This window comes from Nomascus leucogenys, chromosome 14, assembly GCF_006542625.1.
Source record: "Nomascus leucogenys isolate Asia chromosome 14, Asia_NLE_v1, whole genome shotgun sequence".
Lineage (NCBI taxonomy): Eukaryota > Metazoa > Chordata > Mammalia > Primates > Hylobatidae > Nomascus > Nomascus leucogenys.
Window position 1 is genome coordinate 90,046,293 of NC_044394.1, and position 23,272 is coordinate 90,069,564.

General features: G+C 48.4%; 3 protein-coding genes across 11 annotated transcripts in view; 2 read left to right on the plus strand and 1 right to left on the minus strand.

The window, feature by feature from the left end:
* The window catches only part of RECQL5 (RecQ like helicase 5), a 39,811-nt gene extending 18,284 nt beyond the window's left edge, over window positions 1-21,527 (minus strand). For 2 of the 4 annotated variants that reach the window (XM_030828517.1, XM_030828515.1), the window contains exons 1-8: window positions 21,364-21,527; window positions 20,748-20,891; window positions 19,371-19,492; window positions 16,826-17,344; window positions 15,945-16,047; window positions 15,295-15,406; window positions 12,637-12,799; window positions 5,618-5,697 (exon numbers count right to left, since the gene is read on the minus strand). In XM_030828517.1, coding sequence (XP_030684377.1) covers window positions 5,618-5,697; window positions 12,637-12,799; window positions 15,295-15,406; window positions 15,945-16,047; window positions 16,826-17,344; window positions 19,371-19,492; window positions 20,748-20,877 — 1,229 coding nt within the window. In that variant the 5' untranslated portion in view covers window positions 20,878-20,891; window positions 21,364-21,527. Of the gene's footprint in view, window positions 1-4,117; window positions 5,151-5,617; window positions 5,698-12,636; window positions 12,800-15,294; window positions 15,407-15,944; window positions 16,048-16,825; window positions 17,345-19,370; window positions 19,493-20,747; window positions 20,892-21,363 lie in introns of those variants that run through there. The other 2 variants (XM_030828518.1, XM_030828516.1) reach the window with 2 other exon arrangements.
* On the plus strand, window positions 626-2,356 carry SMIM6 (small integral membrane protein 6). Of its 3 annotated transcripts, XM_012512476.2 has the most exons (3): window positions 626-754; window positions 1,037-1,168; window positions 1,751-2,356. In XM_012512476.2, the coding sequence occupies exon 3, from the start codon at window positions 1,757-1,759 to the stop codon at window positions 1,943-1,945; it is 189 nt and encodes a 62-aa protein (XP_012367930.1). In that variant the 5' UTR covers window positions 626-754; window positions 1,037-1,168; window positions 1,751-1,756; the 3' UTR covers window positions 1,946-2,356. The 3 variants fall into 3 exon arrangements, with proteins under 3 accessions (XP_012367930.1, XP_003279135.1, XP_030684380.1); XM_003279087.3 differs by lacking the exon at window positions 626-754 and having other exon boundaries at window positions 1,021-1,168; XM_030828520.1 differs by lacking the exons at window positions 626-754; window positions 1,037-1,168 and adding an exon at window positions 1,187-1,257.
* The window catches only part of SAP30BP (SAP30 binding protein), a 40,769-nt gene continuing 38,949 nt past the window's right edge, over window positions 21,453-23,272 (plus strand). Inside the window, exons 1-2 of one of the 4 annotated variants that reach the window (XM_012512471.2) lie at window positions 21,453-21,814; window positions 22,852-22,961. In XM_012512471.2, the coding sequence (XP_012367925.1) occupies window positions 21,709-21,814; window positions 22,852-22,961 (216 nt within the window). In that variant the 5' untranslated portion in view covers window positions 21,453-21,708. The remainder of the gene's footprint in view (window positions 21,815-22,851; window positions 22,962-23,272) is intronic. The other 3 variants (XM_003279081.3, XR_004033436.1, XR_004033435.1) reach the window with 3 other exon arrangements.

Below are 23,272 nucleotides of genomic sequence, written 5' to 3' on the forward strand. Positions count from 1 at the left end.
CTGGCCCACTGCTGTGAGCATTCAGCGTGCCAAGGGCCTTAGTCAGTAAGTTTCACACAAGGAAACGGAAAACATCAGGTAACCCGGGTCAGCGACGCCCATGACAGTTAAGAACGACTGTTCTAAATCTGCCTCCATCTGTCATCCAACCCTGGCCACACCTGGGGAGAATCACCTGGGGATGTGTAAACAATACGACATCCTGACAACCCCAGAGATTGATGTAAGTGGTACCAGGTGGGGCCTGGGCAGTTCTCAAAGCTCCCAGATCTTAACCAGCTGGGATAAGCACCCGAGGGCTAGAAGGGAAGCCCTTGGAGGGCAGGGCCTGCCTCTCTGATCTCACAACTGGACACAGCGCCTGGCATGGTTCCTGGCCACAGCGGGCCCTCACATCCTAGCTTTTAAAGGAGTAAATGGTGGCCACTAGGTTTCAAACACCAGGGCACAGGCTTGATCCCCTCTTCCCAGCTTCCCTATTGTGCCAGTGGGCAGAAACCAACCACACAATGTTGCTGAGGCCGTGCCCAAGGGGCAGACAAAGGCACCAATGGGAAGCCTCAGCAGAGAGCAACACTTCCCCCAGAAACAGTTCCAGGAGGCACCAGGCGCCAGCCAGGGCTGCAGTTAATCATTCATCCCACAACACAGGAAGTGAGCCCTACGCCAGTCCCAGCCCCAGGGCTTCCTGAGCTTGGGGCAGGTCCGCAGTCCACACATCATCCAGACAGAGGACGGCCCAGCCCAGCCACAGGTGAGGTGGCCTGATGGCCTGGGGCAAAGGCCCTCAGTCCAGTCTCTTCCCCGTCCACCCCAAGTCTGACTTCTCTCAGGAGGGACTCATGAACACGTGCCCTCAGCACCCCCAAAATGACATCACACAAGGGCAGAAAGGAGCTGAAGGGGGAACATGAAAGGCAGAAAGGGAGCCGTGGTTGCCAGGCAACCAGCCCTCGCCCACCTTTGTTTGTTTGGTGACAGCAACTAAGGCTGGTCAGGGCCGCTTGACCACACTCACGCCTTTTCCTCTCAACAGTTGCTTCTTTAAGTGAGGGTGCAGCTCTGGTCACCTGGTGGCCTTTTCAGCTCAGCCCTCCACAAAGTGTGAGCCTGAAGGACCACCCTGAATGGCCCTTGTAGGACCCAGAACAGCTACCAGCAGAATCAGGTAATGGCTCCCTCCTTCTCCACCTGGGCTGCCCTCACCTGGCTATGGGCTTGCAGTCTGTGATAAGAAGCTCCGCTTCTAGAAGACTGGTAAGTTCTATTCTCAGCTGCTCCAAGTTGGCTACCGAGGCCTCAGCTGGAGTTGGCCCCTCCTCGGCTCCTATACGCCCTCTCAAATGCCTCCCAAATGTTTGGCAGCTGGGGCAGGAAAAACAGGGAGGCTCTATCGTGATGCTTTTTAGATTCTAGCCAAGTAGGTCTCAGGGATGAGAGAGTCCTTGCTCACACTTGCTACTCAGGAAAGAAGGACTGGAGAATCCAGGGGCAGCCCCCAGGAAGAATCCAGGGCCCCACTCCTTGCGACAGTCCTGGCTCCTGTATCTAGAGTGGGGGAAATGCCATTTGCTGCTGGCTGCAGGCATCCAGCACAAAGACTCTAGCCCTTTCATGTCCCCTGGCTGCCGGGCGGGCCAGCTGCTCACAGAGGCTGCTACAGAGGCTGGAGTCGGCAGGCAGAGCATAGCACCTGGGACAGGGCATGGGAGGGCTGCCTGCACTCAGGTCCTCTGTCCCTCTTTTCCAGATTCTCATGGACCAACTGGTATTCAAAGAGACAATCTGGAACGATGCATTCTGGCAGAACCCCTGGGACCAGGGGGGCCTGGCAGTGATTATCTTATTCATCACCGCTGTCCTGCTTCTCATCTTATTTGCCGTCGTGTTTGGTTTACTCACTTCCACAGAAAACACTCAGTGTGAAGAGGGTGAAGAGGAGTGACCTGACTTCCTGGGGACTGAGACGGCAGCAGGGGAGGCGAGCTGACCCGCCCCCGTTCCGGTGGTGGCCCCTCCGCGGTTCCCTCTGGCTCAGGGGCCAAGCCCTGGTGTCTTCCTTTCCCACCAGGAAAAAGTCTAGTAAAATACTGTATCTGGCTTAGGGTTGGTCAGACTAGTAAGATGGGGAGGCTGGTCTGAGACCAATTCTGGCTCCTTGACCCTATTGTTTTTAGGGTTCCCCGACCAGAACCCTAAAAGCACACGGAGAGGATGGCTCCACTGCCTCAGGTGGAAGGAGCGATGCCTAACAAGGTTCTCTAACAGGCTCACAGGCCCAGCCAGCAATTTCACAAATCCTTGACAGAGAAAGACACAACCAAATGAAGTAAAAATTCCTTTTCAAATCTGCTAACTTGTGAGAGCTCATTTTTAATCCAGATAGAGCCACCAGAGCAAGCTTCCCGAACAAAGCCTCACCGGGGCCTGCACGGTCTGGCCTGCCTGTCTCCAGCCATCTCGCCCACCCCACCCCGCCCTGCCCCTGGGTTCTCAGAGTGTCTTTCAGTTCTTAAATATGCCATGTTCTCTCCCACCACAGGGCCTTTGCACATGCTATTCTCATTGACTGGGATGCTCTCCCTCACACCACACTTTACTCTATGGCCTAGTTAGTCCTTCCTCATTCTTTGTATCTCAGTTTGAACCTGACTCCCTCAGGTAAGTCTTCCCCAACCCTTGAGGATTAGGGTAAGGTCACCTGTTTTATACTCTCGAAACACCATTTACAGGACTTATATGTCTTTTTTGTTGTTGTTGTTGTTTCTTTGTTTGTTTTTGAGACGGAGTCTCGCTCTGTCGCCCAGGCTGGAGTGCAGTGGCACGATCTCGGCTCACTGCAAGTTCTGCCTCCCGAGTTCACGCCATTCTCCTGCCTCAGCCTCCTGAGTAGCTGGGACTACAGCACCTGCCACCACGCCCGGCTAATTTTTTTGCATTTTTAGTAGAGATGGGGTTTCACCGTGTTAGCCAGGATGGTCTCAATCTCCTGACCTTGTGATCCACCCGCCTCGGCCTCCCAAAGTGCTAGGATTACATGCATGAGCCACAGCGCCCAGCCTTTTTTTTTTTTTTTTGAGATAGGGTCTCACTCCCGTCATCCAGGCTGGAGTGCAGTGGCACAATCTTGGCTCACTGCAGATTCACTTCTGAGTTCACATGATCCTCCCATCTCAGCCTCCTGAGCAGCTGGGACTACAGGCATGTGCCACCATGCCTGGCTAATTGTGTTTTTTTTTGTATTTTTAGTAGAGACAGGGTCTCGCCATGTTGCCCAGGCTCAAGCGATCCTCCCACTTCAGCCTCCCAAAGTGCTGGTATAACAGGTGTAAGCCACCATGGCCGGCTCTGGGACTTACATGTCTCCACTGTGACTATCTGCAGTGCTCCCTTCCCCACTGGACCAAGCACCATAAAGCAGGGGATGGGGCTGTTTCTGCCCACTAGTGTATCCCCCATGTCCAATGTGCCTGGCATAAAGCTGGCATCGGTCAATATTTGTCAGCTGAATAAATGAATGAATGAGTAAACACACAGATAAACAAGAAGATGCCGGGTTGTTGGGCACCCCCAGCCACAAGATCCCAGGAAACAACAGGGCCCAATTCAATCCAGGTCTAAACACAAGGCTGCTCTTCCATCTCAAAATGCCAAGGCCTCAAGCTGGAGGTTGCTTCAAACCTAGTAACTGTTCCCTATGACACTAAAAGACACTCATTGTCATGAATAATCAAACGCTGCTTTTTCAAGGCTGTAGCCCAGACAAAGTAGCTACAGATAGAGAAGAGAGGAAAACCGCTGGCTGCCACAGCCCCGCCTCATTAGTTAACTGACCTGAGTATCTTTTCTGCTGGTCCCACTCCCATGTGCCTCAGACCCCACAACAAACCGACAGGAAACCTACAGCTTCCTTTGCAGAAAGGTACCCACTTCTGCTGAGCCCACCCCACTAGCTCTGTCCCTCACTGCCAGGTGCCTGCCCCAAGGGATCGCTGGTGGGAGGCTGCTTCGACCTCAGCCTCCAACGAGAACTATTCTTAGGGAGCAAATATTTGGTGGAGAAGGGGCTTTTTCTTTGTGCTACACACCAGTTACGCAATAAAGAAACATTCACTTATTCAAAGAACAGTAGCCAATACAGACATACCAGCAGCGTTTATTCCAGCCTGCTGCCTAGATTTCAGAATCATCACATGTAGCAAAGGAGACAGGTACAAGGCTGCTCAAGAGGCAGCGCAACACCGTCACCTGGACTCCTTGGGTCCACAGACGCCTGGACCCCAGCCCCTGGCAACCAGGCCACTGATGCACTAAGAAGTCCCAGCTCCCTGGACAGTGACAGGAGAAATGAAGGCAGAGGCCCTTGGGAGGACCTGTTCCCTTGCCTGGCAGGCTGAGCAGACCCTGGGGACAGGCAGAGTTAACCCTCCAGAGAGCATTCCAGAACCTCAGACAGCCCCAGAGCTTTTTTCAGCAAAGAGGACTCACAATGAACAGGAATGCTTGGCCCTTTCACTCCTCACCAGGAATGAGAGCTCTGCTTAAGAAGCCTAAGAAGGCCACATTTAGCAACTCCCATATTAATTGTGCTTGAAAAGGGCTCTGGTCGCCACGGCTGCAGGCAAGGGTGGTCCTGGCACTGCAGCTGACCACTTCTGCTGGGCATGGTCTTGCCACAGAGGCCAAATTAGAGACGACAGTTTGGAGAAGAAAATAGCTTCAGTCTAGAAGCCACCGACTCACTGGTGAACAGGAGGAGGTGCAAATAAAAACACAGCTCAAAGAAGAGCTTCTCTGATTTCCTTGGTTTTTTTCTTGCAAAAACCAAGATGGCCCAGGTGTATGAAAATGAGCACGCCACTGAAAATCAGGAGACAGGTGTTTAGTGGCCTCAGTCTACCATAAGCTCCGTCACTGTGACCTCTCTGGACCTCGATTTATTCACCTCTAAGTCCGAAGCAATCACGTCAGCGTCATCCCCCGACAGGATCATTCCATGAAATGAGATGAATCCAAGAGCTTTTTAGACCAAAATGTAAAAACTCCTCCTGGGTGTCTCTCACGCAGGCACTCACAGCTCTGCATGCCTGGACACAACCTGACTACACCATGCAGCCCTCAGACTCTTTCCGTGGCCCCTGCCCCATCGCCTGCAGATGCAGGTAAAACAGATGCGTGGGTTCAAAGCACATGACTCCCCGAGGTAAGCGGGGCCACAGGCTTGTGTGTGGGTTCTGGATAAAGGTGAGGACTACTCAAATGATGCCAGAAGTCCCAGCTCGGTGGCACATGATGACCACAAAGCCGACAGCTCAGAGCTGGTCACATCCCTTGGAACTGAGTGGCTTGTGGGGCCAGCCATCCCAGAAGAGGGTGGAGTGGAGAGAAGGATACCACTCAGAATACTGAGCAAATCCCCACATTGCCAGAGATCCTGGGGCCTCCAATAGAGAAGAGCAAGGTCCTGACTTCCATGCTGCCCAACACAACAGCCTTTGCAGGCAGGTGCCCCTTGGTAGCCTACGGGCTGTCTTAGGTCAGCTGCTTAACTAGGGCGTGCCGGGGAAGTAAATGATCTCACTGATACTTTGCTCCACATACAAAATAAGTCACTTACCCCAGTTCTTCACAGAAGGTCACCAGGGCATCAAAGGCCATGATAGTGGCTTTATCAGATGCTTTGTTCCCTCTCTTTTCCTGGGGACAAAAAACGACCACTTAGCAAGTCTTATAGAATTGGACTACCTTAGAGCCACAAAAAGTAATGAGGAGGCCGAGCACGGTGGCTCACAGCTGTAATCCCAGCACTTTGGGAGGCTGAGGCAGGAGGATCATCTGAGGTCAGGAGTTCGAGACCAGCCTGACCAACATGGTGAAACCCTGTCTCTACTAAAAATACAAAAAAAATTAGCTTGGTGTGGCAGCACATGCCTGTAGTCCCAGCTACTTGGGAGGCTGAGGCAGGAGAATCGCTTGAACCCAAGAGGTGGAGGTTTCAGCGAGCTGAGATCATGCCACTGCACTCCATCTCAAAAACAAAAAAAAGTAACAAGGGAGAAAAATATTAAATGACAGTAATAAAGCCATTTACAAAAGTGTCCCCAAACGTATGTATCATAACCCCCAGACTACTGAACTGAATTTTCTGGGATGAGCTTTTGAGAGTTTCCGAAAAACTTCTCAGGAGGTTCTCATGCAAAGGGCCCACAGACTGGTGTTTAGGAAGCGCTCTATAATATCACGTATTTTAATAATAGTAAATACACGCACAAATGTTGTGAACTTAACATATATGAACATATATACTTCTGTGTATATTGCAGGGAGATATATTAAAATGTTAAGTGACGCTTCTTGATAAGCTTAAAACATGAATTTAAAATACAATTTAAAACCTATAATCCCAGCACTTTGGGAGACTGAGGTGGGCGGATCACCTGGGGTCAAGAGTTTGAGACCGGCCTTGCCAACATGGTGAAACTCCATCTCTACTAAAAATACAAAAATTAGCTGGGCGCGGTGGCTCACGCTTGTAATCCCAGCACTTTGGGAGGCCGAGGCGGGCAGATCACTAGGTCAGGAGATCGAGACCACGGTGAAACCCCATCTCTACTAAAAATACAAAAAATTAGCTGGGCGTGGTGGTGGGCGCCTGTAGTCCCAGCTACTCGGAGACACTGAGGCAGGAGAATGGCGTGAACCCGGGAGGTGGAGCTTGCAGTGAGCCGAGATTGCGCCACTGCACTCCAGCCTGGGCGACAGAGCCAGACTCCGTCTCAAAAAAAAAAAAAAAAAAAAAAAAAAAATACAAAAATTAGCCAGGCATGGTGGCGCATGTCTGTGATCCCAGGTACTCAGGAGGCTGACGCAGGAGAATCACTTGAACCCTGGAGGCAGAGGCTACAGTGAGCTGAGATCGTGGCACTGCACTCCAGCCTGGGCAACAGAGCGAGACTCCGTCTCAAATAAAATAATAAAATAAAATAAAATAATAAAATAAAATAATGCTTGACCTGCCGACTCAGAAACCCATGTGGGGTGGGGGTGGGCAGCTGCCAGCTACACCAGGAGAGCAAGATTCCCAAGCCCTTCTGTTGGCATCCAAGGGGCCAGTGTGCACCCCTTGGATCACACAACCAGAAAACAGGAGGACCCCAAAGGTTTCCTGAGTCTCTACTTACCAGGGAGGCTGGGTGCAGCCCTGCCAGCTCATGCCTGAGCACAGCATCCCAGATGGGGCAGAGCAGGGTATGGCTGGGCTGGGCAGGTGGGCTCTGGAAGGTGCTAATGGTAGCAGACAGGGTGTTGCCTCCTGCCTGCAGGTAGGGAGCACCCTGAATGAGTGGGCTGAGCTGGGCTGGTCACCAGGCCTGGACCCACAGCTCCTTTGGCTATGGACTAATATCAGAGGAGTGGCTTATGGGGAGTGGATAGCAGGAAGCGCTGAGGCCTGGCTCCTGGGCGCAGGGTAAAGCTGGGGGAAGGAGATGGTACTATGAAGGCAGATAAAGGGGCAAGAGCCTCAGGTTTCTGTCCCCCACCCCATTTCCCTGGGGCCTTCCAAGCCAAAGCCTGCAACTAACTTAAAAGGAAGAAAAAGCACTTAAGTTACCAACAACTACCAAACTCCCCCAAAGCCCCTCTCACAAAATCCAAACCGTTTTCTCATCTCCACTCCTGCCTCCCCCAACACAATATAGTTTCCTGTTTTCTTTTTAAAATGTTGCCTGCCACCTCTCCACCTGGGAAACCCAAGGCATGACTGCTGGCGGCTGGTGACAGCCACAGAGCGGGCAGAGCCCCATCTTTGGCGATGGGGCGGAGGGAGGTGGGGGCACCAGTCCCTGCCACATCCTCAATCTGCAGACACTCATCAGCCAGCCTTCCCTTTGGCTCCCACTAGAGGGGGGTAGGGCAATAGCAGGTGGTCCCCACAGCTGAGCAACAGCTCCTGGCCTTCCTACCAGGAAGACCTCTGCACCCTTATCCAACTGAAAGGACAGTCTCACCTTGGGCCAGGAACCACTATTAGGTGAGGAATAGGCACTATACATTCCAAAAGTGGACACTTGGTCAGGGCAGTGGAACTCTAAAGATGGCAGCCAACTTCCTTCCTTGCCCATTCCTGGAGGTAACTCCCCTCTTAGTGTCCGAAGCTCTGGTGCAGCTCTGCTCAGAGACTGTTCCTGGCTTCACTCTGTTATAAGCCTGTCTATGGACTTGTGGCTGAATCAACTAGCAGAACAGTGAGCATTTGTGGGTGATGTGATTATTCATCAGCAGCCTTTTTTGTGTACATGTCTATTTGCCAACATATCCTTTTAAAATACTGTGAATTATTTAATACAAAAAAAGAAAAAAAAAAGCCCAGGCATGGTGGCTCATGCCTGTAATCCCAGCACTTTGGGAGGCTGAGGTAGGTGGATCACTTGAGGTCAGGAGTTCGAGACCAGCCTAGCCAATGTGGTGAAACCTGTCTCTACTAAAAATGCAAAAATTAGGCAGGCATGGTGGCGAGCGCCTGTAATCCCAGCCACTTGGGGGGCTGAGGCATAAGAATTGCCTGAACCTGGGAGGTGGAGGATGTAGTGAGCCGAGATTGCGCCACTGCACTCCAGCCTGGACGACAAAGACTGTCTGAAAAACAAAACAAAACAAAACAAAAAACCCAAAAAAACAAAAACCAGACACTGATATCTGAGACATCATCTAATGAGTTTCTGCTTTGGGTGGGTAACTCATCCCCACCAATACACACAAATACACACAGATTCTGTACCCCCAACTTCCCAATATGTTTACAACACAATTTCTTATTAAATCCGTATTTTCCTTATTATGACTATGTCAACAGTGTTCACAGCTAAACCGACTGATTGCATTTTTTTATTTCCCGTGATCACATTTCCTTTCTTGTGTTAACTGTGTTTCCCCTGAAATTCATAGCTTTGTTTTTCTCCATTTACTTAGATTTCAGTATGTTATTAACTCACCCCTAACTGTCCTAACATAATGAACAACTCATTTCGATAGGAGCCAGAGATGCCAGCTTCCACTTTGATGTTTGGAACCTTCCTTCCTGGAGTCTTCTGCCCCCTAGTGCCATCTGGACCGGTTTTCCTTAGGCCTGGGACACAGCTGTCTGTCCGGACTACCCTCCAATATCGTCCTGTACCAAGACTTACTACTGGGTAAGTCTCCATCTTTGCTTTCTAGGTTTACTGCCTCTCTACAATGGAGAACATCCTTTAATAGCTTCTGAGACATGACACACCAGGAGAAAGTTTTTGAAACCTTTGTTATCTGAAGATGTCTTTTTTTTTCCTTCAAGTTTCCACATACGGCATTGAATTTTTATTTATTTATTTATTTTTTTGGAGACAGAGTCTTGCTCTGTCACCCAGTCTGGAGTGTAGTGGCATGATCATAACTCACTGCAACCTTGAATTCCTAGGCTCAAGCAATCCTCCCGGCTCAGCATCCTGAGTAGCTAGAACTACAGGCACACATCACCATGCTCAGCTAATTTTTTTTATTATTATTAGTTTTTGAAACAGGGTCTCACTCTGTTACCCAGGTTGGAGTGCAATGGTATGATCTCAGCTCACTGCAGCCTTGACCTCCTGGACTCAAGTGATCCTCCCACCTCAGCCTCTCGCGTAGCTGGAACTACAGGTGCATACCACCACACCCAGCTAACTTTTAAATATTTTGTAGAGATAAAGTCTTGTTACATTGCCCAAACTACTCAAACTCCTGGCCTCAAGAGATCCTTCCATGTCATTCTCCGAAGTGTTGGGATTACAAGCATGAGCCACCTCACCCAGCCTAACATTGTTAAACATGTCATTTGATAAACTTTTCTGGGAACTTTCTTATCATATTATTTGCTTTTCATATCCTTTGTTCAAGCGATTTTCCTACCTCAGCCTCCCAAGTAACTGGGATTACAGGAGCCCGCCACCACGCTTGGCTAATTTTTGTATTTTTAGTAGAGATGGGGTTTCACCATGTTGGCCAGCTGGTCTCGAACTCCTGGCCTCAAGTGATCCGCTCACCTTGGCCTCCTAAAGTGCTGGGATTACAAGAGTGAGCCCCTGTGCCCGGCCTTTTTTTTTTTTTTTTTTTTGAGACAGAGTCTCGCTCTGTCGCCCAGGCTGGAGTGCAGTGGTGCAATCTGGGCTCACTGCAAGTTCCGCCTTCCGGGTTCACGCCATTCTCCCGCCTCAGCCTCCCGAGTACCTGGGACTACAGGCGCCTGCCACAACACCTGGCTAATATTTTTGTATTTTTAGTAGAGATGGGGTTTCACCGTGTTAGCCAGGATGGTCTCGATCTCCTGACCTCGTGATCCACCCGCCTCAGCCTCCCAAAGTGCTGGGATTACAGGCGTGAGCCACCGTGCCTGGCCTTTTTAAATTTTATTTTATTTTTATTTTGAGACAGGGTCTCACTTTGTCACCCAGGCTGGAGTGCGGTGGCGTGATCTCAGCTTACTGCAACCTCAACCTCCTAGGTTCAAGTGATTCTCCCACCTCAGCCTCCCCAGTAGCTGAGACTACAGGCGCCCGCCACGACACCTGGCTAATATTTTTATATTTTTAGTAGAGATGGGGTTTTACCATGTTAGCCAGGATGGTCTCGATCTCCTGACCTCGTGATCCACCCGCCTCAGCCTCCCAAAGTGCTGGGATTACAGGCGTGAGCCACTGCACCCAGCCTACTGGGGAGCTTTTTGAAAAAAACTCTTGTTAACAGCTGGTAACACTTATTCCTAGGTATTTTATTAAGTTTTATTGTTGCAAATTAAGGTTTTTTTTTTGTTTCTATGTCTAGGTATTTATGGTAACGTGGAGAAAAGCTACTGATTTTTTTTCCTTGGCTCATCTGACTAGAGAAAAGCTACTCATCTTTAAACTATTTCTCTTACATTCAGCCAGTCTGCCAGGTTTTCTGATGAATTTGAGCAGATTTCTAGAGGGTTTTTGTGTTTCTAGGCACAATGTGTTGTCATTTCTACCTGTTGTTGTCTTCTCTCCTACTTTCATTATCCTTGTGAATTTATATGTATTTATCCTTTTATTGTCTTTTTTTTTTTTTTTTTTTGAGACACAGCCTCGCTCTGTCCCCCAGGCTGGAGTGCAGAGGCGCGATCTCGGCTCACTGCAAGCTCCGCCTCCCGGGTTCACGGCATTCTCCTGCCCCAACCTCCCGAGTAGCTGGGACTACAGGCGCCCGCCACCACGCCCGGCTAATTTTTTGTATTTTTAGTAGAGATGGGGTTTCACTGTGTTAGCCAGGATGGTCTCAATCTCCTGACCTCGTGATCCACCCGCCTCAGCCTCCCAAAGTGCTGGGATTACAGGCGTGAGCCACTGCGCCCGGCCCCTTTATTGTCATTTTGGCAGAGATTAGAAATAAGTACTTGTAGGCTGGACATGGTGGCTCACGCCTGTAATCTCAGCACTCTGGGAGCCTGAGGTGGGAGGCTCACTTGAGCTCAGGAGTTTGAGACCAGCCTGGGTAACATAACAAGACCTCGTCTCTACAAAACAAACAAAAAACAAGGGAAGATTAAGCCAGGTGCAGTGGCACATGCCTGTGGTCCCAGCGACTTGAGAGGCAGAGGCAGGAGGATCACCTGAGCCCAGGAGTTCGAGGGTATAGTGTGCTATGATTACGCCTGTGAATCGCCACTGCACTTGAGCCTGAGCAACATAGTGAGACCCCATCTCTTTAACAAAAGAAACAAGGCAGTACTGATCTTGACCACATAAAATAACATGTACACAAAAGACAATATTAAGGCCGGGTGCAGGAGCTCACACCTGTAATCTCAGTAGTTTGGGAGTTTGAGGCAGGAGGATTACTTGAGCCCAGGAGTTATGAGACCAGTCTGGGCACCATAGTGAAACCCCATCTCTGCAAAAAATTGAAAAAAAAATTGGCCGGGCGTGGTGGCACACACCTGTGGTCCCAGCTACTCAAGGTGGGAAGATTATTTATGGCCAGGAGTTAGAGGCTGCTGTGAACCATGACTAAGCTACTGCACTTTAGCCTGGGTGACAGTGAGAGACCTTGTCTCTTAAAAAACAAAAACAAACAAACAAACAAACAAAAACACGGTGAGCGCAGTGGCTCATGCTTGTAACCCCAGCACTTTGGGAGGCTGAGGCAGGTGGATCACGAGGTCATGAGATCAAGACCATCCTGGCCAACATGGCAAAACCCTGTCTCTACTAAAAATACAAGAATTAGCTGGGCATGGTGGCGCGCACCTGTAATCCCAGCTACTCAGGAGGCTGAGGCAGGAGAATCACTTGAACCTGGGAGGCGGAGGTTGCAGTGAGCCGAGATCATGCCATTGCACTCCAGCCTGGGTGACGGAGTGAGACTCTGTCTCAAAAAAAAAAAAAAGCCAGTATTAAGATAATTTAAATATTTAGAAAGAAAAAGTATAACCTAGCTTGTTGTAAGCTGCCTACCTAACCAATATGCCATTTCCCTTTGCTATACTTACAGGTTGGGAGCAGCCTCCTCTAGCTTACACAAGCATCATCGGAGTTCAGAAATCAGCTTCACAAAACTGGAGAGTGGTGGGTCAGACTGAAAGACCTTCTACTGCCCAGGCCTTACCTGGAGTTTTGCTACTTCCTTCCTGATCAGGAAGCTGACTTGGTCCCGGTCATTCCTGGAGTAATAGAGACGGCACCAGGAAGGCTTCCCATCCCTGCCAGCCCGGCCAGACTCCTGGTAGTACCCAGCCATAGACTTGGCAATATTCCAATGGGCGACAAACCTGTAGGATCCAAAGGGACAAGCAGCATGAGATGGTCGAGAAGCGGAGTGTCCTTTGGAGGAGTAATCATGACTAGGAGAGCAGGGAGGCCAGCGGATAGGGAGGCAGAGGGATAGTCCCAGAGTTAGAATAGTTAAGACACCTGCAGCCCATCAGCATGTCTCCCTTCTAGAAAAAGCCCAGCTTAGAGGCCACAGCAGGAGTTAAGGGGGGAGGCAAATCCAGCACATATGGGGGACCAAAAAACTCAGCTAGGGCCCAGTGGAAAAAATACTGGACCTAAAGAAACAAAATGAGGCTCTGCCACTTATGAGCTATGCAAATTTGAATAAGTTATTTATAACTTCTTTGGAGAGGGAAAGGAATAATATTTATTAAATACCTACTATGAGCCAGTTTATATATGTTTCATTTAATTGTTAGTCACCATCATGTGAGGTAGCCCATTCTCCAGAATATGAGATTCAGAAAGGTAAATTTGTACAAGGTTACACAGTAAAGGGTCAGCAGAGCTAGAATGTGGGCCTAGGGGGGTCTGCCTTCAAAACTGGCTCTTAACAAGATACCACAGACTCAGGATTCATTTTATTTATTTTGCTTTTTTTAATTTTATTTTTAGATGGAGTCTTGCTCTGTCACCAGGCTGGAGTGCAGTGGTGCGATCTCAGCTCACTGCAACCTCCACCTCTCGGGTTCAAGCGATTCTTCTGCCTCAGCCTCCTGAGTAGCTGGGACTACAGGTGGGCGCCACCATGCTCAGCTAATTTTCGTATTTTTAGTAGAGACGGGGTTTCACCATGTTGGCCAGGATGGTCTCAATCTGTTGACCTCATGATCCGCCTGCCTCAGCCTCCCAAAGTGCTAGGATTACAGGCATAAGCCACTGTGCCTGGCCTTGTTTTTTTATTTTTCAAGACAGGGTCTTGCTCTGTTGCACAAGCTAGAGTACAGTGGCACAATCATAGCTCATTGCAGCCTCAACCCCCAGCCTCAAGCAATCCTTCCACCTCAGCTTCCCAAGTATCCAGGACTACAGGCACATGCCACTATACCTGGCTAATTTTTAATTTTATAGAGACGGAGTCTTGCTATGTTGCCCAGGCTGGTCTCGAACTCCTGGGCTCAAGCAATCCTCCCATCTGGTCCTCCCAAAGTGCTGGAATTATAGGTGTGAACCACTACACCTGGCTGCAGACCCAGGGTTCGAACTCTGATTCTAAAGTCAGTGTTCTTTCAAATGTAGTGCACTATAAAATTTCGTCCCTAACTCAGGGTCACTGTGAGGTTCACCAAGACCATGTATGCAACCACGCTCTGTAAATCATACAAGGTATTATTATTTGGTGTTAATCAGACCAAAGGGCTTCAGGCTATAGCCCAAAATGCCTCTTGAAGGTCATGGCCAGACATACAAGACTTCTTATTAGTTGCCAGTGTGGGGCTAGGAGGCTGGGATGCACCCCGACTCTTCTAGACTATTAGTAAGCAATAACAAGGAATGACAGTCCTAAGAGCCTTGCCTTTGACCTTCCACAGGGAGTAGCTTAAAATACAGTCACACATTACTTAATGATGGGAATATATATTGTGCTTTGGTTTTTGGTGTTTCTGTTTGTTTGTTTTTTAAGACAGGGTCCTGGTCTGTTGCCCAGCCTGAAGTTCAGTGGCATGATCTCAGCTCACTGCAATCTCCGCCTCCCGGGCTCAAGCAATCCTCCCACCTCAGCCCCCCAAGTAGCTGGGACTACAGGCACGCACCACCACACCTGGCTAATTTTTACGTTTTTTTTGTAGAGATGGAGGTTTGGCCACGTTGCCCAAGCTGGTCTCAAACTCATGGACTCAAGCGATCCACCTGCCTTGGCTTCCCAAAGTGCTGGGATTATAGGTGTGGACCACTGTGCCCGGCCAGGGATACATTCTGAGAAATGACTTGTTAGGCGATTTCATCATTGTGCAAACATTACGGTGGATAGTCTTTACATAAATCTAGATGGTACTGCAGCCTGAACAGCTAGACTGTAAACATGTATCGTGTGTTAACTGTGCTGAATATTGTAGGCAACTGTAATGCAAATCACTAGGCGATAGGAATTTTTCAACTTCATTACAATCTTACAGGATCTCAGTCTATGCAGTCTATCATTGACCAAAACATCAACATGAGGTGCATGACTATAGTTCCTTTATTCCCACCTCCTCATAGGATCCACCTACTGAGATGTGAGTCAACGGGGCTGTGTTTAAGGACAAGCCGGACAGACTGCATGCTGCCCCATCCTGGGGGGTGCCAGAACCATGCCGTGTAGTCACCTGGGAGCAGGCCGCACAGGAGCTGTCAGCATTCAGGCTGTATTCTAAGGACTCTCTCCTGGAGCTTCCTTCCCCTCTAGCCCTCGAAGGAGCACATGCACCTGGTCCTTTGGGCACAGCACTAGGCAATCCACTCTGAGCCAGGCCCAGACCAGGAAGACAGGGCAAGAACCAAAGCTCACCTGACGTTGGCTTTATCCACTCCCATCCCAAAACTAATGGTTGCAACAATGACAGGGACCTTCTCCTCCATCCAGTCGTTCTGTACCAGTGTTCTTTCAGAGGACTTCAGCCCTGTGAAGGAGGGAAAGATGGAGAAGGGAACTCACATTTCCCTTGGGTTTACCCGGGGTCTATTTTGGGTTTGACAGTGTCTGCTAGGCACATCACAAACCCTGAATCTTTCACTTCCCAGCTGTCTGACCTTACATCAGGCGCTTAACTTTACTGAGCCTCAGCTGACAGGCACAAAGACCCTAGCCCATGTGTGGCACAGAGCATCTGACAAAGGTCAGGGCCATGATTCAAGCCCAAGCCCATTGGCCTCCAAAGCCTGTGCTCTTCCTACAACACCACTACCTTGGCTTGTAAAAACTTATCACCTGCTGCTGGGTAGGCATACAGTGGGAAGAACTCAAGAGTCACAATTCTCATTTTAGACCTCATTCATGTCTAGACTCCTTTTAGGGGATTTAAGTGAATCACTTTAGCTCTGCCTGAGTATCTGCAATAAGATGGTGGGTCACCTGATAACCAGGATCTGTAAAGAACATGAGACCGGCTAAGAAGCCTCTGAGGGTGAGGAGACTCAAGTGGCCTGGGCGCCCCTTACCTGCATGGTAAGCCTTGGCGTTCACACCCCTGCAGCTGAGCTCTATGGCCAGCTGTTCACAAGCCTCTCTAGTCCTGCAGTACACAATGCCGCAGCCAGATAACTGAATGGGGAGAAGCAGGAAGAAAATAAGCATAGCAAGAACAGAACAACAGGCCCAGTGTAGTGCAGCCTGCTCTAAAAGAAGCTCTGTGTTCCTTCTCTCGTCAGCTTCAATCTCTTCTGAGGCAGGACACTCAGTAAGGCTCTGTCACTTTATAAAAAGCAGGACCAGGCTGGGTGCAGTGGTTCATGCCAGCAATCCCAGCACTTTGGGAGGCCAAGGCTGGGGGATCGCTTGAGGCTTGGAGTTAGAGACCAGCCTGGGCAACACGGAGAAACCCCGTCTCTGCTAAAAATACAAAATTAACCGGGAGTGGTGGCGCATGCCTGTAATCCCAGCTACTTGGGAGGCTGAGGCAGGAGAATCGCTTGAACCCAGGAGGCGGAGGTTGTGGTGAGCCGAGATCGCGCCATTGCACTCCAGCCTGGGCAACAAGAGCAAAACTCCATCTCAAAAAAAAAAAGCAGGCCAAAAGCTGCTCAAAACTCAACCTGTTTAACTTCTCTGCCTCCTCTTCATGAACTTTGCATGGGTCTGCAGAGGCCTCACACAGACTGGCTGGCTGCCTGCCTGCCACAGGATCCAGGACAAGGAAACTCTGGTAAGGAGGACAATGCCAGGAAACCAAAGAGACAACTCTTTTTGTGCACAAGTTTTAAGAAGACTGGCTGAGAAAGCTAGAAAAAGCAAAGGTCTTAGAAGACCAATCTCCATCTCCATGCTGCATATCGCACCCCACTACTCTAACAGCTGCTTGGTGTCCACCTCAGTGCCTCACCCCTTTATCAGCCTCCTGTCCAAGAGCCTTAAGGCAGAAGTCCTTCAGGTTCCCATAGGGATCAGAAATCAGTTCCTTGAATTGCACATCATAAAAGAGGTTGGCCCGGAAGCAGGGAGTCTTGAAGATGGCAACTGGTTTCTTCAGGTGCAGGGCAGCAAACACATCCTCTTGTACCTGTGGGGTGGCTGTGGCGGTCAGAGCCACACAAGGGGCATGTCCCAGGCGGGTGCGTAGGGCACCCAGACGCAAGTAGTCAGGACGAAAGTCATGCCCCCATTGGGAAACACAATGAGCTTCATCCACCACCAAGTAAGATAGCAGGTGACGGGACACCAGGGAGTTCAGGGTGGGCTGGAAGGAGGATGAAGCTGCCATCTCCGGGGTGATGTACAGAATCTTGGTCTGGGGCTTTTCTCGCTCCAGGTCAGCAAGCAGCTCCTTCCTTTCCTGTGCAGAGAGCTTCGAGTTCAGGGAACTTACTCGTACCTTTAGCGTTAGCAAGTGGTCCACTTGGTCCTAAGAAAAGAGAAAGGAGCTATAATTGGCCCTCAGGACTCAGGTAAACATCACTGCAAGTCCCTGGAGGATTTCCCAGTCATAAACTGTCCTCCTCCCACCCTCCAATATGTCTTCTCTTTGCATAGTAGTAGTATAGGTTGAATATCCTTTATCAAGTGCTTGGGACCAAAAGTGTTCTAGATTTCAGATATTCCTGGATTTAGGAATATTTGCAGATTGCATACACATAATGAGATCTCTTAAAGATGAGACCCGAGTCTGAACATGAAATTCATTTTTTCTTTCATGTATACCTTATACATATAGCCTAGATGTAATTTTATATATTTTTAATAATTTTGTGCATGACGTTGTGCACATGTACCCTAGAACTTAAAGTATAATAAATATATATATATAAAAAAATTTTGTGCATGAAAAAACAGTTTTGACTGAGTTTCGACCGCAACCCATCACATGAGGTCAGAAAGATGTGGAACTTTCCACTTGTGGCGTCACGTCGGCACTAAAATTTTTTGGATTTTGGAGCATTTCAGATTTCAGATTTTTGCATTAGGGATGTTCAACCTGTATGGAAGGTGAAGTAGTTTAGAGGACAGGCTCTGAAGTCAGACAGACTTCAGATTTAGATTTCATCCTGGCTCACTTAATTGCCACACGCTCACTGGCTGTTTCTTACCTTCTAAACGATTTATACTATTCTATCTAATAGCATTGTTGTATAACTTAAAATTTACATCTCAGAGGTGAAATTAATGTATGTAAGCCGGGCGCGGTGGCTCACACCTGTAATTCCAGCACTTTGAGAGGCTGAGGTGGGCAGATCACCTGAGGTCAGGAGTTCGAGACCAGACTGACCAATATGGTGAAACCCTGTCTCTACTAAAAATACAAAATTAGCCAGGCATGGTGGCGCATGCCTGTAATCCCAGCTACTCGGAGGGCTGAGGCAGGAGAATTGCTTGAACCCGGGAGGCAGAGGTTGCGGTGAGCCGAGAATGCGCCATTGCACTCAAGCCTGGGCAACAAGAGCGAAACTCCATCTCAAAAAAAAAAAAAAAAAAAAAGAAAGAAATTAATGTATGTAAAGCACTTAGCACAAAGCCTGGGACCTGGTGAACATTCATCAAGTTATTACTGTTGTTCCCTGTCTACCTTTCTTCATGGTGGATGGCTCTTACCCACACAGCCACACTTCCTCAATTCTGATTCTATCAGCCCATCTGCAGGCCTTAAATAGTCAGAACACCTGTAGAGCAGATGTTAATAAGGTCCCAGCCAGTTTCTCATTTTTTGTTTCGCATACTGTGCCCTTACCAAAATAAGCAGGACACCAGGGATTCCCCATATCAACTTAGCTATCTATCCATCTGCAACTTCTGTCCCAACATCACGAGTGCACATGTGTGTATACATGAGACTGAGTGTATATGTGTGAAAAAATACAGTTTCATACTCCTCTGAACAAAAAAATAACAAAGGAGGGTGAGGGACCTCAGGAGTCATTCGTAACCCCCCAGAGTGATATGCACCAGTGGAGAACGCTACATTGGGGAAATACAGAAACCCAATACAGCGAATGAGATAGGCAAATCATAGAAAATAAGAGGCAGGGGTGGGTGTGGTAGCTCACGCCTGTAATCCCAGCACTTTGGGAGGCCGAGGCGGGTGGATCACTTGAGGTCGGGAGTTTGAGACCAGCCTGGCCAACATGGTGAAACCTCATCTCTACTAAAAATACAAAAATTAGCGTGGTATGGTGGCATACACCTGTAATCCCAGCTATTCTGGGGGCTGAGGCACAAGAATTGCTTGAAGCCGGGAGGCGGAGGCTGCAGTGAGCCAAGATCGTACCACCGCACTTCAGCCCAGGCGACAGAGTAAGACTCTGTCTCAAAAAAAAAAAAAAAAAAGAAAAAAAAAAAATAAGAGGCAAAAGACCAATAGAGAAGTGAAATTTCCAGCCTCAAAAAACCTTCCCCGAATCTTTTTGGGCTACCATCTTCGTTGCCCTAAGCCTCACCTGAATCAAAGCAATGAGAGGAGAGACTACAATGGTGATGCCTCTGGCCAACAGAGCAGGGAGCTGATAGCATAGGGATTTTCCTGCCCCTGTGGGCATGCACACAAAGACGTCCTTGTTACCTGCAAAAATACAAGACAACAATATCTCAGTGCTTCCTGCCTTTTCATTGAAGTTGTTGAAAATTAAATGAGAATGTAGGAATAGCACCTAGCAGAGTGTCTGGCACATGGCAGGGTCTCAATGTAATGCTAATTACTCTCCTGTCCTTTCTATGAAAAAGGCAAGGATCCTGGGAAACTTGGATACATGCCCAAACCATTTCTAGTAATGGTTAAAAACAAGATTTAAAAAGTCTGGGCTGAGCGCGGTGGCTCACGCCTGTAATCCCAGCACTTTGGGAGGCCGAGGCAGGCAGATCACGACGTCAAGAGTTTGAGACCAGCCTGGCCAACATGGTGAAACTCTGTCTCTACTAAGGGTACAAAAATTAGCCAGGCATGGTGGCACGTGCCTGTAAATCCCAGCTACTCGGAAGGCTGAAGCAGGAGAATTGCTTGAACCCAGGAGGCGGAGGTTGCAGTGAGCCGAGATTGCGCCACTGCACTCCAGCGTGGGCGACAGAGCAAGACTCTGTCTCAAAAAAAAAAAAAAGAAGTCTGTGAGTCTGCTGTGATATGGATGATTGAACTAAACAGCCATGAAAGCAGAGTACTGCTAGATCAGTGGGTACATCTGTGTAGACATGGTAGGACATTACTTAGAGGGCTTTTGTTTAGACATGTATCATTAATATTACATTGCTGCTCGCCTCTTGGCAACTTCCACTTGTCACCGTATCTCAGGTTTATAACATTATTACTCTTCCCTTCTCTATCCGGGACCCAGGCCACTCAACCTTCAACAAGGGAATTACCTAGAAGGCCAGTGACCGAGTTAAGTTATTCCCGCCACCCTCACTGTTGCTGTTCGTTTGTGTGTACAAACGAACAATAATGAGAATCTGAAGTGTTTCCAAAGACCATGTGTAGATCTAGCTATGAAATATACACCAGCTGGGTGGTTCTGCCACTAAAATTACAAGCTTTGGGCCGGGCGTGGTGGCTCATGCTTGTAATCCCAGCACCTTGGGAGGCCGAGGTGGGAGGATTGCCTGAGCCCAGGATTTGGAGACCAGCCTGAGCAACATGCCAAGACCCCATCTCTAATTAAAACAAATAAACGAAACTACAAGCTTTGGGTGACAACTCTAAAGATTTCCAAATCCAGTTATGGACCAAAGGTGAGGCAGTACGAAGGATCAGTAGGAGGGTGTTCTGCCGCAGCGTTATGGTATAGCCAGCATAAATTTAAAGGAAGGTAGCTTGGTAATGTTACCTTTTACTACAGCCATGGTCGCACTCTCCTGTAAAGGCGTCTTAAAAGAGTCAAACCCAAAGACCTTCTTCAGCGTACTCCGGACTCGCCGCTCAGGGTCAAAAGGAAAGGTGGTATGGTGGCTGCTCATCTTAGCCAAGAACAGTGGCCAAAGGTTAAGGCAAAGGTAGTAAAACGTTGCCACGAGAACCCTCTGTTTTGTTTTAAAAATACAGCTTATTTTTCTGTAACAATTTGCTATATTACACTTAAATAATGTATTATTTTTAAGTAATAAAGCTGAAGGTGAACTGCCTCAAGCAATACATTCCTGAGTAATTAACATCTCCACTTTTACGCTCAATGAAAATAAAAACATTGAACTATTCCAGGCCACGGTATAGCACAGAGCTAGAAATCAGATCAAGAGAAGAAACATAAATGTCTTCAGAACAGTTTGGAGAACGGGGAACCGTTTTCCTAAGATCCACCACCTGCTCCTACTTCTATAAGCGCAACCACCACTACCGTTCTTCCACCCCGGGACCCCGACCCCCTTCTCCCCTCTTCCTGAGCCCAAGATTCGCAATTTTCTCTCTTGGCCGGCCGACACCTCCCTCTCTTCACCCTAAGATATCAGAACCGGCCGTGGTCCGCCCAGGAATTAAAGGCCCTTACTGGGCAGCTGCTGCTGGCTGGTTCCGGAACTGTTCGAAGACCCCTACACACAACCCCAACTCAGAGAAGCCAAAGCGCTGGGAACTCAGCTTTAGGCAGAACCCACGCAATCTTATATCCGTCGTGCTGTGATGACGTAGCGCGAGCGCTGGCATGAGGGCGGAGCCAGGCTCAAGAAACTGACGTTTTGATTGGTTTCCAGTGTGGCGCGGGGTCTCCTGGGATCCGAAAGAACCTGCCTTTCCGCCCGGAAGTCGGCGTCTTGAGTCATAGGAGTGAGCCACGCCGGGGCTGTGGGAATAAGATGGCGGGGAAGAAGAATGTTCTGTCGTCCCTCGCAGTTTACGCGGAAGATTCAGAGCCCGAGTCTGATGGCGAGGCTGGAATCGAGGCGGTGGGCAGCGCGGCTGGTAAGGCCCAAGTGGGAAGCTGGAATGGGGAATCGGGTGTCTACCCGGAATGCTGTACCCTCGCTGGGCGGGAGGGAACAAGATGGTCATTGTGCTCCAAGCACCGGACCCCGAAGAATGGTCCAGGGTACTGGGTGAGATAGAGCATTAGAGACTGTGGACTAAGAATGAAGAATCTCCTTCCTGTTGTTTCGATTAATTTGCCTAAACTTACTGAAAGACTCCTTGCCGGTTATAGTGATGGACAGAGGGATGGACGAAGAGGGAGCGGCTGCTCAGCCACTGCCTATTCCCCCTGGGTTCGTTGTTTGATGAGGGAGAGCGATGAGTAAAACATACGTGGAAGGTGGTAAAGATTGTGTTCGTTAACTTTATAACTTTTAGTTAGGAATGTGCCTTAAACACATCTTGGAGCTTTTAAAAATAAACGTATCTGATGCCCAAAGTGAGAAAACCTAATTTCGGTAGAACTGGGGTAGGATGTGGGCATTTGTGAAGTTTTTAAGGATCCCAGGTGATTTTTCTTATTTTGTGAGTTTTTAAAGCCTATTGGTGATGTTCTCCTCAGGTTGAGAAGCACAATGTTAGATAATGGAAATGGATTTCTTTGGGAGAATAAAGAACAAGTTACCTAACAACATATCTGGACCTTAGCTTCCTTATCTGGAAAGTGAAGGGTATTGGATTAGGTTAGGTACTTCCATGTTTTGTGATTTTGTGTGGTCTCTTCCAGTCAGAAATTTCTCTAATGGTTTCCTATAAGAACTATAGTGTTTATCTAGTGTTTATAGCATTAGAAACAGAATTTAGTACTTGGTTTTGTTCCCTGACCTTTTAATGATTTTATTCAGTAAATGATGGTCTTCTCAGAAAGCCAAATCTGGGCCTATTGTCACTTAACACGAGATTTAGGTTCCCCTTGTATCTTCAGAGATAGTCTTGGCCACTCAAATCTCTGGACATTTTTTCTTGCATTGTAACTCTTGTTTTTTTTTTTTCTTGCTTTGTGTTTGTTTGTTTGTTTTCTCACCTTTCAGAGGAGAAAGGCGGATTGGTATCTGATGCCTATGGGGAGGATGACTTTTCTCGTCTAGGGGGTGATGAAGATGGTTATGAAGAAGAAGAGGATGAGAACAGCAGACAGTCGGTAGGTAAATCTCCCAGATCCAGAGCTACTAAAAGCACAATTTCATTTGTCAGATTTTGGAACTGTGCCAACAGTGTTCCATTTCATGGTTAGCTGCATCCCTTGCTCTCTCCTTTTGTTTTAGTATTAGTGGAAGAAACTGGGTTGGATATCAGATCTGTTTGAAAATGTATTTTCATATGGATCATTTTTTATTAATCTTTGAATTGAAATTTGGGGGAAAAGATAGTGGATTATTTTATTTAACCCAGATATCAATGGGTGTTTTATGTTGATTTTTCCCTGTTTAAATGATTTACTCCATTTATAGC

Excerpts from the sequence above, each read along its gene's own strand:
- SMIM6 (XM_030828520.1), top strand. The coding sequence starts at position 1,213 with ATGGGCTTGCAGTCTGTGATAAGAAGCTCCGCTTCTAGAAGACTG. Across the intron at positions 1,258-1,750 it reads GCTCCGCTTCTAGAAGACTG|ATTCTCATGGACCAACTGGT; the intron begins GTAAGTTCTATT and ends CCTCTTTTCCAG.